The 15971-nt window shown below is 46.7% G+C and overlaps 1 protein-coding gene across 4 annotated transcripts in view; it reads left to right on the top strand.

The window, feature by feature from the left end:
- Window positions 1-15971, top strand: part of HRAS (HRas proto-oncogene, GTPase) — a 154873-nt gene that overhangs the window by 111324 nt on the left and 27578 nt on the right. For all 4 annotated transcript variants that reach the window (XR_003941950.1, XR_003941949.1, XM_030201284.1 and 1 more), the window contains exons 4-5: window positions 10291-10450; window positions 10607-10731. Coding sequence is in view for 2 of the 4 variants with exons in the window: in XM_030201284.1 (XP_030057144.1) it covers window positions 10291-10450; window positions 10607-10726 (280 nt within the window). In the remaining 2 variants the exon portion in view is untranslated. The remainder of the gene's footprint in view (window positions 1-10290; window positions 10451-10606; window positions 10732-15971) is intronic.

Genomic DNA, 15971 nt, shown 5'->3' with positions numbered 1-15971 from the left:
TTCTTGTTTCCTCCTTTCCCCCACTCTAGTCACTTCTGTCTCTTCTGCTTAGCATTCTCTTCTCCAGCACATTTTCTTCTTTCTTCTAGCAACATTTTTCCTCCCTCCCCATAGCACCCCTTTAGTCTCTTCTCCAGCATCTTTCCTTGTCTCTTTTTCTTCTCCTTGAAAATCATTATTTTTCTCGCCTCCTCTATTTCTCCTTTTCCCTTCCCCTTGCTCCATTGTCTCCCTTCCTCTCTTTTTGCCTCAGTGTTTGCCCTTGATCTTTTCAAGTATATTTTCTTCTTTGTTTCCCCTGTCTCAGTATCTCCCTAGCACTGTCCCTTCTCTTAACTCACTACCTCCCTTCCTCTCTCTTTAGTTCATCGTTTGTTCCCTCCTCTCCTTTTACTTGTGTTGATTGGAATCATCACCAGTAGCCTAGAGAGAAGCAGTCTTGCCTCTCCCTCAATATTGCACTTTTCTCACCAGGCTCACACATTTCCTGCTTTTTTTAACAGTGCCACTACCACATGCTGTGGCATGCCTCTGTTTGAATGAATAGTGTGTTACTGCAGCATGTTTAACGTGTTTTCACTGCATTTATAGTTTATTTGCATTTCTTATATCGCCGTTAGCTAACTCGCAGTTCACAGCAGTGTACAAGTCTAAAATCAAAATACAAGAAAAATAGAAAGGAACTCCAATAAATTTATAGGATAGAAACAGAAACACTCATACAGATATGCAATCATGGAAAGGGAGGAGAGGCGAGGATATTGCAGAAAACAGGGTGTGATAAGTAAAGCCTTAGGGCAGGCTAAATGCTTGGTGAAATAACCAGGTTCTAAGAGCCATTTTAGGAACAATTCTGCATGGGTAGAAAGTGGCATAGGAATGGGGCTGCAAATAAGAAAGCCTTATGCCTAGTAGATTTCCAATTGAGCGAAATGGGGGTTGGGGACACATAACCAGTAGTCATTTACTGGAGATGTGCAGGGGAATAAGGGACAGTGAGATTAACTAAATAAGAAAGATGACCTACGCGATAAGCTTTGAAATCAAGAGTGAGTGTCTTGAAGATAATTTTGTTCAACATGAAGCCAGTGGGATTTCTTAAAGAGTGGAGTAATATAATCATATGAGCATGATGAAGTAATTTGATAGCAGTGTTCTGGAGTGTCTGAAGTTTCTTGAGTGTACGTGAACAACATAAACAATATTACAACAGCCAATCTAGTAATAAGGAGGGACAGAATCAAGGTGTAAAAAGTGTCATAGTCAAAGTATCTCTGAACTGAATGAAGTGGGCAAAGAATAATGCCACAGAGGTATTTAAATGTCTCTATTGACACACGATGCCTAGAGCAGGAGCGAAGGCTGCCTGTTCGGCTCCTCCGTCTCCCCACCAAATTTGCCACATATACTGACTTACTTTCTTGCAAGAGATGACTATTAAAGTTTGTGTTCTCTGCTGTGCTAGTTGGCTTGAAGAAGGGACGGTTTTGAGGTGTTTTTACTTCTTATGGCGTCGAGATTTCTGTTCCCCAGTTCAAGAAGTTGCTAAAAACATGACTTATTTTCTAGGGCATTTGACTGAGAGAGGTTCTGAGTTTTTAGAGTTTGTGATTTGTAAGATGGTATTGTTTGTGGGGTGGGGGGTTAATGAATGTTTTATTGTACCTCGCCTAGATGTAAATAAATGCATATAATAAATATATAAAGATGCTGCTTCTGTAAGCTGTGGACTTGTAGTAGTGTTGGCTTGGTCCCTTCTTCCTGTGTTATCTTTATTTTGTATATTTCGTCAGTGCATAACTGAACGCTTCTGTATGATTTTACCTTGTTTGTTCTATAAGCCTATTTTAGTTCATTCAGAATAGGTGGCTTCTCATGCTGTTATATGGGATATTAGGGGTGGGCGGGAGTATTCACATTCCGATCTCATATTTTGGGACAGTACTTTAAATTGGGTTTATGGTAGAGGTGGGGAGGGATATAGAAATAGGAGAAGGTGGGAGGTTGGGTGGGGGAGAGCTATAGGGATAGGAGGATGGTGAGAAAACTGGAAACCTGGGACAAACAAACATTCTTTGTTTTCCATTTGATTGATTGATATTTGTATTTGTCATCAATAAACAGATTTAACATAAATGTCTCTATGATATCCCCTCTTTCTCCGAGGACAAGCAGGCTGCTTGTTCTCACGACTGGGTGACGTCCACGGCAGCCCCCACCAACCGGAAAAAAACTTCGCGGGACGGTCGGCACGCAGGGCACGCCCACCGCGCATGCGCGGCCGTCTTCCCGCCCGTGCGCGACCGCTCCCGCCAGTTCCTTTTTTTTCCGCGTCTGGAGAGAGTCGTGCCCCGCCGCTCTCTCTGATTCAGCCGCCGGATTTTCGATCGCGTTTACGCCGATCGTGCTTTTTCTTTGTTTATTTCGGTTTAGTTACCGTCCGGTTTCTTTTTGAAAAAAAAAAAAAAAGAAACCCTGCGCGTGTGGAGCACGCGCTCCCTTTTTTCCCTCGCTTCCAGCGGGGACGCTGCGTTGCGGCCTAGTGGCCGCACGGTCGTTTTCCTTTTCGTGGTGTGATTTCAGCCACCATTGACGACTTTGACTTCGCCGACGCGATTTTTCCGTCGATGTCCTCGAAGGTCCCGAGTGGATTTAAAAAGTGTGGTCGCTGCGGCCGGCCGATCTCGCAGACCGACACCCACGCTTGGTGCCTCCAGTGCCTCGGGCCGGAGCACAATATCAAGTCGTGTTCTCTGTGTCTCGGTCTCCGGAAATGGACTCAGGTTGCGAGGCAAGTTCTGCGGGACCGTCTTTTTGGAACTTGCGCCGGCCCCTCGACGTCGACCTCGAAGGCATCGGTATCGACGCCCGGCCCTTCGGTACCGGTATCGATGCCCGAGACATCGGCACCGATGGCAGCGACCCCAGGAGAACAGGTCCCGTCGGCCCGCCGGTCCTCCGGTGAGAGTGGGGGTGAGAGGCCGCGTGGGCAGTCGGCCCCGGTCACTCCCTCAACTCGTGGGCCACGGGACCGAACCCTGTCTGACCCGGTACCTCAAGACCGAGGGGGATCGACCTCCTCCTCCTCCATGCCTTCTGGCGCCGGTGACGGGCATCGTAAGAAAGATAAGAAGCGTCGTCACCGGTCGCCCTCGGTGCATCCGGATATCGGAGAGGAGGCGACGCCGAAGCGTCATCGTCAAGAGGAGAGGTCTCCGTCGGTTGTGGAGGTACCGACGCGTCGGGGTTCCGGCACCTCGGTGCCGTCTCCTGGCCCCCAGCAGCTTCTGGCGCCGACACCCCTACCGGCCCCACCGCCTTTCCCGGCAGCGGGCCTGGACGAGTGCCTCAGAGCCATCCTTCCGGGGATCCTGGAAGGGCTGATGCGCCAGGCTGTGCCGGCGCCGGGGGTGCTTGCGCCCTCGGCGCCGATGACTGTGGCGCCGGCGAGCTCTAGCCCGGCGCCGGGGCCGTCGACACCGCCGCCGCTTGCAGTGCCAGTCTCGACTGCCACGCAGGTGGAGTCGACGTCGATGGAGGGAGCTCCGTCCCCGCCGGCGCGGGAGTCCACCGCTCGACGACACCGAGACCTTGGTGCCTCGACGTCGAGCCGGGCCCGGTTCAGGACTCAGCTACATGAGCTTATGTCCGACACCGAGGATGAGGACTTGTGGGGGGAAGAGGAGGACCCTAGATATTTCTCCTCAGAGGAGTCTACGGGCCTTCCCTCGGACCCCACGCCTTCACCGGAGAGGAAACTCTCACCTCCCGAGAGTCTCTCCTTTGCCTCCTTTGTGCGGGATATGTCTATTAGCATTCCCTTCCCCGTGGTCTCTGTGGAAGAGCCGAGGGCCGAGATGCTCGAGGTCCTCGACTATCCATCACCACCTAGAGAGTCCTCCACGGTGCCGCTGCACAATGTCCTTAAGGAGACGCTGCTTCGGAACTGGGTGCGACCATTAACTAACCCCACCATTCCCAAGAAAGCAGAGTCCCAGTACAGGATCCACTCCGACCCAGAGCTAATGCGGCCACAATTGCCCCATGACTCAGCGGTCGTGGATTCTGCTCTCAAGAGGGCACGGAGTTCGAGGGATACCGCCTCGGCGCCCCCGGGGCGGGAGTCTCGCACTCTGGACTCGTTTGGGAGGAAGGCCTACCAATCCTCCATGCTCGTGACCCGCATCCAATCATACCTGCTCTATATGAGCATTCACATGCGGACCTATGTGCAGCAACTGGCGGACCTGGTCGAGAAGCTCCCGCCGGAGCAGTCCAGGCCTTATCAGGAGGTGGTCAGGCAGCTGAAGGCGTGCAGAAAGTTCCTGTCCAGGGGTATCTATGACACCTGTGACGTGGCATCTCGTGCTGCGGCCCAAGGTATAGTGATGCGCAGGCTCTCATGGCTGCGTGCCTCTGACCTGGACAACCGCACCCAGCAGAGACTGGCCGACGTCCCTTGCCGGGGGGATAACATTTTTGGTGAGAAGGTCGAGCAGATGGTGGACCAACTGCATCAGCGGGAAACCGCTCTCGACAAGCTCTCCCACCGGGCGCCTTCAGCATCCACCTCCACAGGTGGACGTTTTTCCCGTGCCCGGCAGGCTGCACCCTATTCTTTTGCGAAGCGTAGGTACAACCAGCCGGCCCGAAGGCCTTGTCAGGCACAGGGACAGCCCCAGCGCGCTCGTTCTCGTCAACAGCGTGCGCCTAAGCAGCCCCCTGCGCCTCCACAGCAAAAGCCGGGGACGGGCTTTTGACTGGATCCACGGGAACATAGCCGCCCTACAAGTGTCCGTACCGGACGATCTGCCGGTCGGAGGGAGGTTAAAATTTTTTCACCAAAGGTGGCCTCTCATAACCTCCGACCAGTGGGTTCTCCAAATAGTGCGGTGCGGATACGCCCTGAATTTGGCCTCCCTGCCTCCAAATTGTCCTCCGGGAGCTCAGTCTTTCAGCTCCCATCACAAGCAGGTACTTGCAGAGGAACTCTCCGCCCTTCTCAGCGCCAATGCGGTCGAGCCCGTACCACCCGGGCAGGAAGGGCAGGGATTCTATTCCAGGTACTTCCTTGTGGAAAAGAAAACAGGGGGGATGCGTCCCATCCTAGACCTGAGAGGCCTGAACAAATTCCTGGTCAAAGAAAAGTTCAGGATGCTTTCCTTGGGCACCCTTCTGCCAATGATTCAGAAAAACGATTGGCTATGTTCCCTGGATTTAAAGGACGCATATACTCACATACCGATACTGCCAGCTCACAGACAGTATCTCAGATTCCGCCTGGGCGCACGGCACTTTCAGTATTGTGTGCTGCCCTTTGGGCTCGCCTCTGCCCCACGAGTGTTTACCAAGCGCCTCGTGGTGGTAGCGGCCTACCTACGCAAGCTGGGAGTGCACGTGTTCCCATATCTCGACGATTGGCTGGTCAAGAACACCTCGGAGGCAGGAGCCCTCCGGTCCATGCAGTGCACTATTCAGCTTCTGGAGCTGCTGGGGTTTGTGATAAATTACCCAAAGTCCCATCTCCAGCCAACCCAGTCTCTGGAATTCATAGGAGCTCTGCTGAATACCCAGACGGCTCAGGCCTACCTTCCCGAAGCGAGGGCCACCAATCTCCTGGCCCTGGCTTCGCAGACCAGAGCGTCTCAGCAGATCACATCTCGGCAGATGTTGAGACTTCTGGGTCATATGGCCTCCACAGTTCATGTGACTCCCATGGCTCGTCTTCACATGAGATCTGCTCAATGGACCCTAGCTTCCCGGTGGCTCCAAGCCACCGGGAATCTAGAAGATGTCATCCGCCTCTCCACCAGTTGCCGCACTTCACTGCTCTGGTGGACCATCCGGACCAATTTGACACTGGGACGTCCATTTCAAATTCCACAGCCCACGAAAGTGTTGACGACGGATGCATCTCGCCTGGGGTGGGGAGCTCATGTCGATGGGCTTCACACCCAGGGTCTGTGGTCCCTCCAGGAAAAGGATCTGCAGATCAACCTCCTGGAGCTCCGAGCGATCTGGAACGCACTGAAGGCTTTCAGAGATCGGCTGTCCTGCCAGATTATCCAAATTCGGACAGACAATCAGGTTGCAATGTATTACGTCAACAAGCAGGGGGGCACCGGATCTCGCCCCCTGTGTCAGGAGGCCGTCGGGATGTGGCGTTGGGCGTGTCGGTTCGGCATGCTCCTCCAAGCCACGTACCTGGCAGGCGTAAACAACAGTCTGGCCGACAGACTGAGCAGAGTCATGCAACCGCACGAGTGGTCGCTCCACGCCAGAGTGGTACGCAAGATCTTCCGAGAGTGGGGCACCCCCTCGGTGGACCTTTTCGCCTCTCAGACCAACCACAAGCTGCCTCTGTTCTGTTCCAGACTTCAGGCACACGGCAGGCTAGCGTTGGACGCTTTTCTCCTCCATTGGGGGACCGGCCTCCTGTATGCTTATCCTCCCATACCTTTGGTGGGGAAGACCTTACTGAAGCTCAAGCAAGACCGCGGCACCATGATTCTGATAGCGCCCTTTTGGCCCCGTCAGATCTGGTTCCCTCTTCTTCTGGAGTTGTCCTCCGGGGAACCGTGGAGATTGGAGTGTTTTCCGACTCTCATCTCGCAGAACGACGGGGCGTTGCTGCACCCCAACCTTCAGTCCCTGGCTCTCACGGCCTGGATGTTGAGGGCGTAGACTTCACTGCGTTGGGTCTGTCTGAGGGTGTCTCCCGGGTCTTGCTTGCCTCTAGGAAGGATTCCACTAAAAAGAGTTACTTTTTCAAGTGGAGGAGGTTTGTCGTGTGGTGTGAGAGCAAGGCCCTAGAACCTCGTTCTTGCCCTGCACAGAACCTGCTTGAATACCTTCTGCACTTATCAGAGTCTGGCCTCAAGACCAACTCAGTAAGGAATCACCTTAGTGCGATTAGTGCTTACCATTATCGTTCGATTCATGAGAGGCTTGCTTTTGTCAAAGCCCCCTATCAAGCCTCCTACTGTGTCATGGGATCTCAACGTCGTCCTCACCCAGCTGATGAAACCTCCTTTTGAGCCACTGAATACCTGCCATCTGAAGTACTTGACCTGGAAGGTCATTTTCTTGGTGGCAGTTACTTCCGCTCGTAGGGTCAGTGAGCTTCAAGCCCTAGTAGCTCATGCTCCATATACCAAATTTCATCACAACAGAGTAGTGCTCCGTACCCACCCAAAGTTCCTGCCGAAGGTGGTGTCGGAGTTTCATCTTAACCAGTCAATTGTCTTGCCAACATTCTTTCCCAGGCCGCATACCCGCCCTGCTGAACGTCAGTTGCACACATTGGACTGCAAGAGAGCATTGGCCTTCTACTTGGAGCGGACACAGCCCAACAGACAGTCCGCCCAATTGTTTATTTCTTTCGACCCTAACAGGCTAGGGGTCGCTGTCGGGAAACGCACCATCTCCAATTGGCTAGCAGATTGCATTTCCTTCACTTACGCCCAGGCTGGGCTGACTCTTGAGGGTCATGTCACGGCTCATAGTGTCAGAGCCATGGCAGCGTCGGTGGCCCACTTGAAGTCAGCCACTATTGAAGAGATCTGCAAGGCTGCGATGTGGTCATCTGTCCACACATTCACATCTCATTACTGCCTCCAGCAGGATACCCGACGCGACAGTCGGTTCGGGCAGTCGGTGCTGCAGAATCTGTTTGGGGTGTAAATCCAACTCCACCCTCCAGGACCCGAATTTATTCTGGTCAGGCTGCACTCTCAGTTAGTTGTTCTTCGTAGGTCAATTTCTGTTGTACCCTCGCCGTTGCGAGGTTCAATTGACCTGGGTTCTTGTTTTGAGTGAGCCTGAGAGCTAGGGATACCCCAGTCGTGAGAACAAGCAGCCTGCTTGTCCTCGGAGAAAGTGAATGATACATACCTGTAGCAGGTGTTCTCCGAGGACAGCAGGCTGATTGTTCTCACCTACCCTCCCTCCTCCCCTTTGGAGTTGTGTGTTTCATCTTTTGCTAGTCATTCAACTGGCGGGAGCGGTCGCGCACGGGCGGGAAGACGGCCGCGCATGCGCGGTGGGCGTGCCCTGCGTGCCGACCGTCCCGCGAAGTTTTTTTCCGGTTGGTGGGGGCTGCCGCGGACGTCACCCAGTCGTGAGAACAATCAGCCTGCTGTCCTCGGAGAACACCTGCTACAGGTATGTATCATTCACTATCCCGCCTTTCTTCCAGAGTATACGTATTGAGGTCTGTAAGTCTGTTTCCAATATGCTTTATCACAGAGACCACTGACCAGTTTTGTAGCTGCCTTCTGGACCGACTCCATCCTGTTTATATCTTTTTGTAGGTTCGATCTTCAGAATTGCACACAGTATTCTAAATGGGGTCTTACCAGAGATTTATACAAGGGCACTATCACCTCTCTTTTATCCTACTGGCCGTTCTTCTCCTTATGCATCCAAGCATCCTTCTGGCTTTGACCATTGCCTTTTCTACCTATTTGGCCACCTTAAGATTATTAGATATGATCACCCCCAAGTCCTGCTCTTCTTTTGTCCACAAAGGTACTTCAACCCCTTACTATACTGTTCCCTTGGATTTTCGTAACCCCAGGGACATGACCATAAAAGTATTGAAAATCCTTCACCTGAGGATCTTTTTTTAAGCCACAGTAGCTGTGATGGAGTGATTGCCACAAAAAAATAAGACCATCTGAGTCCAGTGCTTCAGAACACATGCGATCATAAGCTTGAAAGGAGATTCCATCAGCAAGGGTTGCACTGATGTACTGTGACATTGCAGAAGATTTGATGGGAGGCTTCACTATGTGAAGGAGTAGCCTAGTGGTTAGTGCAGTGAACTTTGATCCCGGGGAACTGAGTTTGATTCACACTGCAGCTCCTTGTGACTCTGGACAAGTCACTTAACCCTCCATTGCCCCTGGTACAAAATAAGTACCTGAATATATGTAAACCGCTTTGAATGTAGTTGCAAAAAAACCTCAGAAAGGTGGTATATCAAGTCCCATTCCCCCCCTTCCCCTTATAATATTTATGCTAGCATTGATGTACTGTAGATATAGTGAATACAACTGTAGATTCAATAAAACTAAATGCTGTACACCAGTGTTTCTCAAGTCAGTCCTGTTGTACCCCCTTGCTAGTCAGGTTTTCAGAATATCCACAAATATGCGTGGAAGAAATTTGCATATAATGGAGGCAGTGTATGCAAATCAAGTTTATGCATATTTGTGGATATTGTGAAAACCTGACTGGCAAGGGGGTACTCCAGGATTGATTTGAGAAACACTACTGTACACCAGTGCTTTTATCATCTATGTAGTGATAACACAGTGTTACAGTGACTAACAAAGTGACTCTCCAGACTAGACTTTGAAAGATGAGGAAACTGCTTTAGAGAAGAACAAGAAAAAGGAGCTAGGGAGGTGATATGAGAATGTGAGAATTTGTTATGAAGATATGAGCATGTGGGAATTATGTTTGCATGTTTATGTGGAATATTCCTATCACATGATAACTGTGGTTTGGCTCCTGGTGACACAGTTGTGAGCAGGGCAAGCTGAATGATCCTTTAGGGAATGGTCATCTCCCTAGCTTCTTTGATGTCAACCCCGATACGTTTCATTTAATGTTTTGTCTTTTTTTACTCCTGGAGTTTCTTCCTGTTTCTTTGGACTTCCAGCTCAATTGGAACAGATTTCTATTGGACTACAGTGCTTTGAGCCATCATTCACAACTTACTGAGTTTTTTTTCCCCTATTTCTACATCCTTTTCCAACTGGCTCAACCACTGCATTCACAGCTCTTGGTTAGGGGCCATAGCTCCTCTTGGAACATATTTGTTTACTTTATTTGTATCCCGCCTTTATCCAAAGCTGGTAATAAAAAGTCAACATGCATAATCAATAAAAACATAATTAACAATATAATGTGGTCTCTGTTTGGCCACTAGGCATTTCTGTTGCATCATGACAAGGATTCCCTTCTCTACTGAGCTAGGGATTTGATGTTAATTTCAAGAAAAGTTTTATATTATTTTACTTTGATTGTATAATGTTTTTTTTTCTATTGATTATGTATGTATTTATATTATTATAACCCTTTTAGATTTATTAGATAATTAAGGTTATACATTTTATAAATAGAGTGCTGTCTCTGCAGCGTGTGCAGTCTGCTGTTGGAATTTAGCCCACTTTTCTTGCATGATAGAGATTGACAACTGTTGCTGAGTTACTAGACTAGTGTATCTTCTGTCTTTCTTTCATTTCTCTCTCTGGCTTTACTGAGACTTGTTTATCCTCACAGTGAGCAAATAAAACGGGTGAAGGACTCGGATGATGTGCCTATGGTGTTAGTGGGGAACAAGTGTGATTTGCCAGTGCGAACAGTAGACACACGGCAGGCACAGGACCTTGCCAGGAGTTATGGGATCCCATACATAGAGACATCAGCAAAGACCAGACAGGTAGGCAAATAGTGATGATTTTTCTGGGCCTTGTTAAGAATTCTTTTTATGATTAGGCTAATACAGGTGACGTAATCCTTAGAATATTTAGAATCTCTGGTGGGATTGGTCTGTAAGAAGTCTTTCTATGCTGTCTGATAGTCTTTCTTGTTACAGGGAGTTGAAGATGCCTTCTACACATTAGTCCGAGAGATCCGTCAGCACAAATTGCGCAAATTGAATCCCCCAGATGAAAGTGGTCACAGCTGTCTAAGCTGTAAATGTGTGATATCATGACCCAGGTAAGAGGGATATGGAAGTTTTGGGAGGATGTGTTAAATGCGTGATATGACAGGTGAGGGGAATCCACTGGTGGTTAATATGTAATATTGTGACAGGATTGCATGGGCTGCAATGTCATCCATGCTTTTTGTATCAACATTAAAGGGCCAACCCAGAGTATTGCAATGCAGTAACAGCACGTTAAGAATAGCAGTACAGGGATTTCCAGAGAATTAGCTACAGCGTCTTTACTGGAATGAATGCAAGCTTTTGAAGTGCAACTTCAACCTTGAAATACATGAGTTGGACTGAAAACCTCCACTGATAATGTCAGCAAATCTGAAAACCTAGCCCTGTCCTTTCCTGTTCTGTTATAAGACAGCTCTTCCTGTGGCCAGAACACTAACCAATGACACCTAATACATATTCTCAGGCGGTGATAATCTAATTACAGTTTCTAATGTGTTTCTGCAGAAATGGATCCTGCTGCTTGCTGTGCTGTATGGGGTTAGCCTTTGGGTGATATGGAGGATGTTGGGTCATATACAGAGATCCGTTGCAGGGCCTCATTTGCATAGGTCACATAAGAGCTGAAAAACGCAGTTGCTCAAATTGAAGGGCCGGCCCTGCTGTGCTGCCTAGCAGCCAAGAAGAATATAGGCAAAGATGCTGAGGTAGTGATAATTTATTGCATCAGTTTAAATTGTTCTGTCTTGCCTGTTGCAACAGCCAATTGGTTCCAAACATCTTTTTTGTTAAGCCAACCAAAAGATAAAGTTCAGGGTTTTACCTACTTACTGTTACCCAAAGACCCATTCACCTCCCTGCCAGATGTTGCAGAGGTTATTTCAGAGTGTACTTTTTGAAGGTAGTAGTATAACAGATTTTCCTTTTCGTCTCTAACATATCAGTCCAGGTCTTGTGGGTTATGTCCATTGACCAGTGGATGGAGAAGGGAAAGAAAGTAGTTCTTTGTGATCCATCTCCTTAAGGATATCATGCCTCCCTGGAACTTGGAGTATTTCTATTTCCCAAGCAGGTGGATGATGGGCTAACAGCCCTGCTCCTGACCTGGTCTCTAATTAGTTTCAGTTGAGCTTTAACTACCCTTTTGAGGTTTTGTTCTCCTGAGCCAGTTTTATGCCGAGTCTCAGTTGATTTGGGGGTACCTATTTGGCTTGTTATCCTGAACCAGCTCCTCAGCTATGTTTGTTAAGTTGGGAGTGCCCTCCTGGGCATGTTCTTCTGACCCAATTTAATAACTGAGTTTCAGTTGAGTTGGGGGTGCCTTCTTTGACATAAGCTCCTGTGATTTAAAAAAAAAAAAGCAGCTGTACTATGAAAATGAGCTATATTGCAGAAGTTTCTGAGACCCCTACCTCCCCTTTTCCCCACCCTCCCAGGCCACCACCATCTCTCTTGGGAGTCAGCCTGCATTTGGTGAGCCTGTTTTTATTTATTTATTTGTTTGTTTGTTACATTTGTATCGTTTTAATTTATTTCACTGCTCTGGTGTTGTCTGTGCCTTATATCAAAAAAATAGTCAATCCCCAAATATAAAGTAGAAGGATATATCAGGTGCCTAGAGACGAGATCACTCCAATGTCTCTTTGTTTAATTGTATTATGTTTATTATTTTATTTTATTTATTTTTAGATTTTTAAGGGCATGAAAGAGAGTTCAGTATAGGCTGTATCTACAGCCGCGCATAAATTTGTGAGTCTATTTATAATCATCATTAAAATCATAAAACATCACATGTAAAATTTCATCAGAACATCTGCAGTTACTCATATCACATTTATAGCTCGCAAAGAAATGTTAAGATAATACAGTTAGAATCAAAACAATTCAATGAAGAGGGGAAAAATTTCTTTATACATACCTATCAAAAGTGTATATAAATATATCATATACACTAATAGTGGGATGAGAACCGTTATTCCAAAAATCTAGTTCTACACAGATACAAAAACAAAAAATAAAAGTGTCATCAGGTAAGATGCATATCTAAGTGTGCACAAAATATACTAGACAGACTACCAGATAAGCCTACTTAATACAAAATCCCAAAAACACTAGTATAGAAAATTCATAATATAGGCGCATTCAATACCATTCAAACCTCTTTTATTTTATAATATATCAGTCGGGTATTGTTCCAATATATGCATTTGATTCCACTGCTTTGTTGTTTTTTTATATACTCTCTAAAATTCCATCCCTACACCTCTCTGAGTGAATATAACTTAAATTTTTCTGTGTCCCACAAAACTCTTTGGTGTGAATGTGTATCCTGTATCCTAAAAAATAATTTTATCCATAGGCATCCGCGTATAGTCCAGACCCTAGCCCCATGGGAGCGATCTATCCTCCCTGAGGTTTTAATGCTATCACTCTTCAAAATTTATGAATGCAGCTATCAATTCATTTGCACCAGAAAATAAAGAAAAGACAGAAGCAAAACTTAGCTTTCCAACTTCGTTCCTGTGGTACTGTCCATTCCCAACATCCGACAGAAATTCAAACCCTTCCTCAGGGACGCCAGTGCAGCTTTCACAACTGGTCTTCCATCTTGAAATTTCACAGCGTGGCAAAGTTGTCCTTAAAAAGAACCATCATGCATTAGAATCATCTGATGTCACAAGTCCAAAAGCCTATAGGCTGTTAAATGTAGCATTCCATTCGATACCCTCATTCAATCCATGTGGCATAATTGAATTTAACTCAAAGATCCAATATTGTTCACATAAGGCTAAATAAGCGTCCCGGTCTCCCTGGTAATATGAAGACACTTGCTCAATTATCAGCCACTGCTCTGAGAAATTATGATTAAACTCGATGCAGTGGTTGACCGTAGGCACCCGATATATCCTACTTTATATTTGGGATTGACTATTTTTTTGATATTGTAGTTGAACTGTCTCTCCTTTGGGATTCATTCAAGTGTTATTGATTCTGTTCTTTATTAAGCACAGCCAAGTATCTGATTTGTTAATTCCTCACATCAAGGACTCTTTAAATTATTTTATTTCTGGTGCAGTCATCTTAACGGTAACAACAACTGAGTGGCTAAATAGCAGATACAGATTCTACTACTTTTATCTCTGTTAAATCTGAATATCAATGAAGCTAAATCATTCTTTATGTGCAGTAGTCAGTTGTCAATTGCAGTTAACTGTACTTAGTTTTGCAAGTTTTCCTGTACAAAGTTCCTAAAATCAGTGTGTTTTGAGTGGGGGAGGGGTTAACTCAGAATTAACTCAAAAGGAGGTGTGGCCATGGGTGGGTCAGAAGTATTCCCAGAAATTAGGTGCAGTGTTATAGAATACTTGGATTGGCATTCCCAAATGCCATCAGTTGGGCATAAGCCAGCTGGCTATATTTTGGCACTTGCATTTTTGTCATTACCAGTATTATTCTTTCAAAAAAACAGGCTATGTACATAGAATCTTGGTTTTCAGCTATGTTGCCCCTTTCATTCTTGCAGTGGATTATCCTCTTATATCTAGGTCATTTTATTTTCTCTGCAACAGCTGGCCTATGGCTCCCTGAATTGCTCTGTTACCTGACAAATCCACCTATTTTATTATCTGAAGATCAGTAGGTCTCCTGTTCCTAGATTCAGGCATACAGCTGCTCACAGAGAGGGATATGCAGAAAGGCTCACAGTAGAACCGCGCACAAATGTCTGAGCGTGTGGCTTCTACTATGAGTGTAATACCACATCATGCAGGAAGTAAAATGCATGCAAATTTTATGTACAACAAACGATCAGCAAGTGGGGAAGTGGGAGTATGCTGGACCCATGCACACAAGGTTTCGTGGTAAGTGTGGATTCTTGTGCACATGTCCAAATCAAAAACGAAAGTGTCAGCACAATCGGCACTTGATTTTCTGTGCCTAAATATAAGCCTCGCAAAAATGGTTTCCACTTGAAATTTTTGAGAGGCTCATAGATAGGCGCAGAAGAACTGGCATCGATATATGCTTTCACTTTGTTTTCTTTGGACAATCACAAGTTAACAAGCTGTCTTTAAAACTCTCTTGACCTCTGCATATGTTTGCTGCTGGTCGACTGCTTTCTTGCTGTTCTTTTTTTTTTTTTGCATGCTTTTCACAGTATTAGTCGGTCTACGGATTACCTTCTGTTCTCTCAGTATCCTGAACAGCTGTCTTCCTTTTCATCTGACATGATGACCATGGATACAGCGGAGCTTGTCCTAGATGGATAGTTTGAGCCTTCACAAATTATACTTCTTTATTCTCAGACTCAGTTCTGTATTTCACAGACTCAGCAGAATATGTCTGACACAGTCCCAGTGGAGCTGTATTGCACCCAGATTTAGTGGTGCTATACAGCACACAAACTCACAAAATGAGGAATCTGTATAGCACAGTGGAGCTGCCTATCTCTCTTAGGCAGGGCTTAATGTTGTGGACTCGGCAAAATCTTCTCATCCACTCAGCTGACTAACTTCTTCTGCTAAGGGAGGGGAAGGAGGATGGGACTTGATATACTGCCTTTCTGTGACTACTATCAAAGCAGTTTCCATATTATATACAGGTACTTATTTTGTACCTGGAGCAGTGGCCGGATAAGTGACTTGCCCAGAGTCACAAGGAACTGCAGTGGGAATTGAACCCAGTTCCCTAGGTTCTCAGGCCACTGCACTAACCACTAGGCTACTCCTCCACTCCAAGCCTAGCCTGTTAGATACTGCTGAACCTGTCATCTCAGGGTCAGATGAGTTTATGCTCACAACTGAATCTGCATGCTGCAGACTCTTCTAGTTTTAGCAACATGGATTCATGTTTGGCTGGGTTTGACCTGTTGGCTCAGCTGAGCGTAACCTCACAACCCCAGGTGGGTTTGACCTATTGGCTCAGTTTGGCTTCATATATTTGGCTCAGCCAAACCTCTCTGATCTGGCTGGGTTTAGCCATATTGAATCCACTAAGCTTGGCCTCTTGATTCAGCTGTTTTTGTTTGTTTTTTAATTTAGAGTCTGCCTCATTTCTCTCAGCTAAACTTCTTTTTTTATCAGTTTCTCCTAGGACTGACCTCACAGTATCTATCCTGATCTCAGCAGAGGAATCTCGCAGTGTCTTATTAGGCAGCTAAACATAGTATTTCATTACCAGTGAAGACTCCAACTCTTAATCCAATTATTCTTTAATACAGTTAATCACAGGATAAGGAAAACAAAACAAAATTTGAGATGTTCTGGAACAAGAGTTCTGTCACTATGGATAGAGT

This window comes from Microcaecilia unicolor, chromosome 4, assembly GCF_901765095.1.
Source record: "Microcaecilia unicolor chromosome 4, aMicUni1.1, whole genome shotgun sequence".
In the NCBI taxonomy this organism is placed as follows: domain Eukaryota; kingdom Metazoa; phylum Chordata; class Amphibia; order Gymnophiona; family Siphonopidae; genus Microcaecilia; species Microcaecilia unicolor.
The sequence above is the reverse complement of the archived record's forward strand: the minus strand, read 5'-3'. Positions and strand labels throughout refer to the sequence as shown.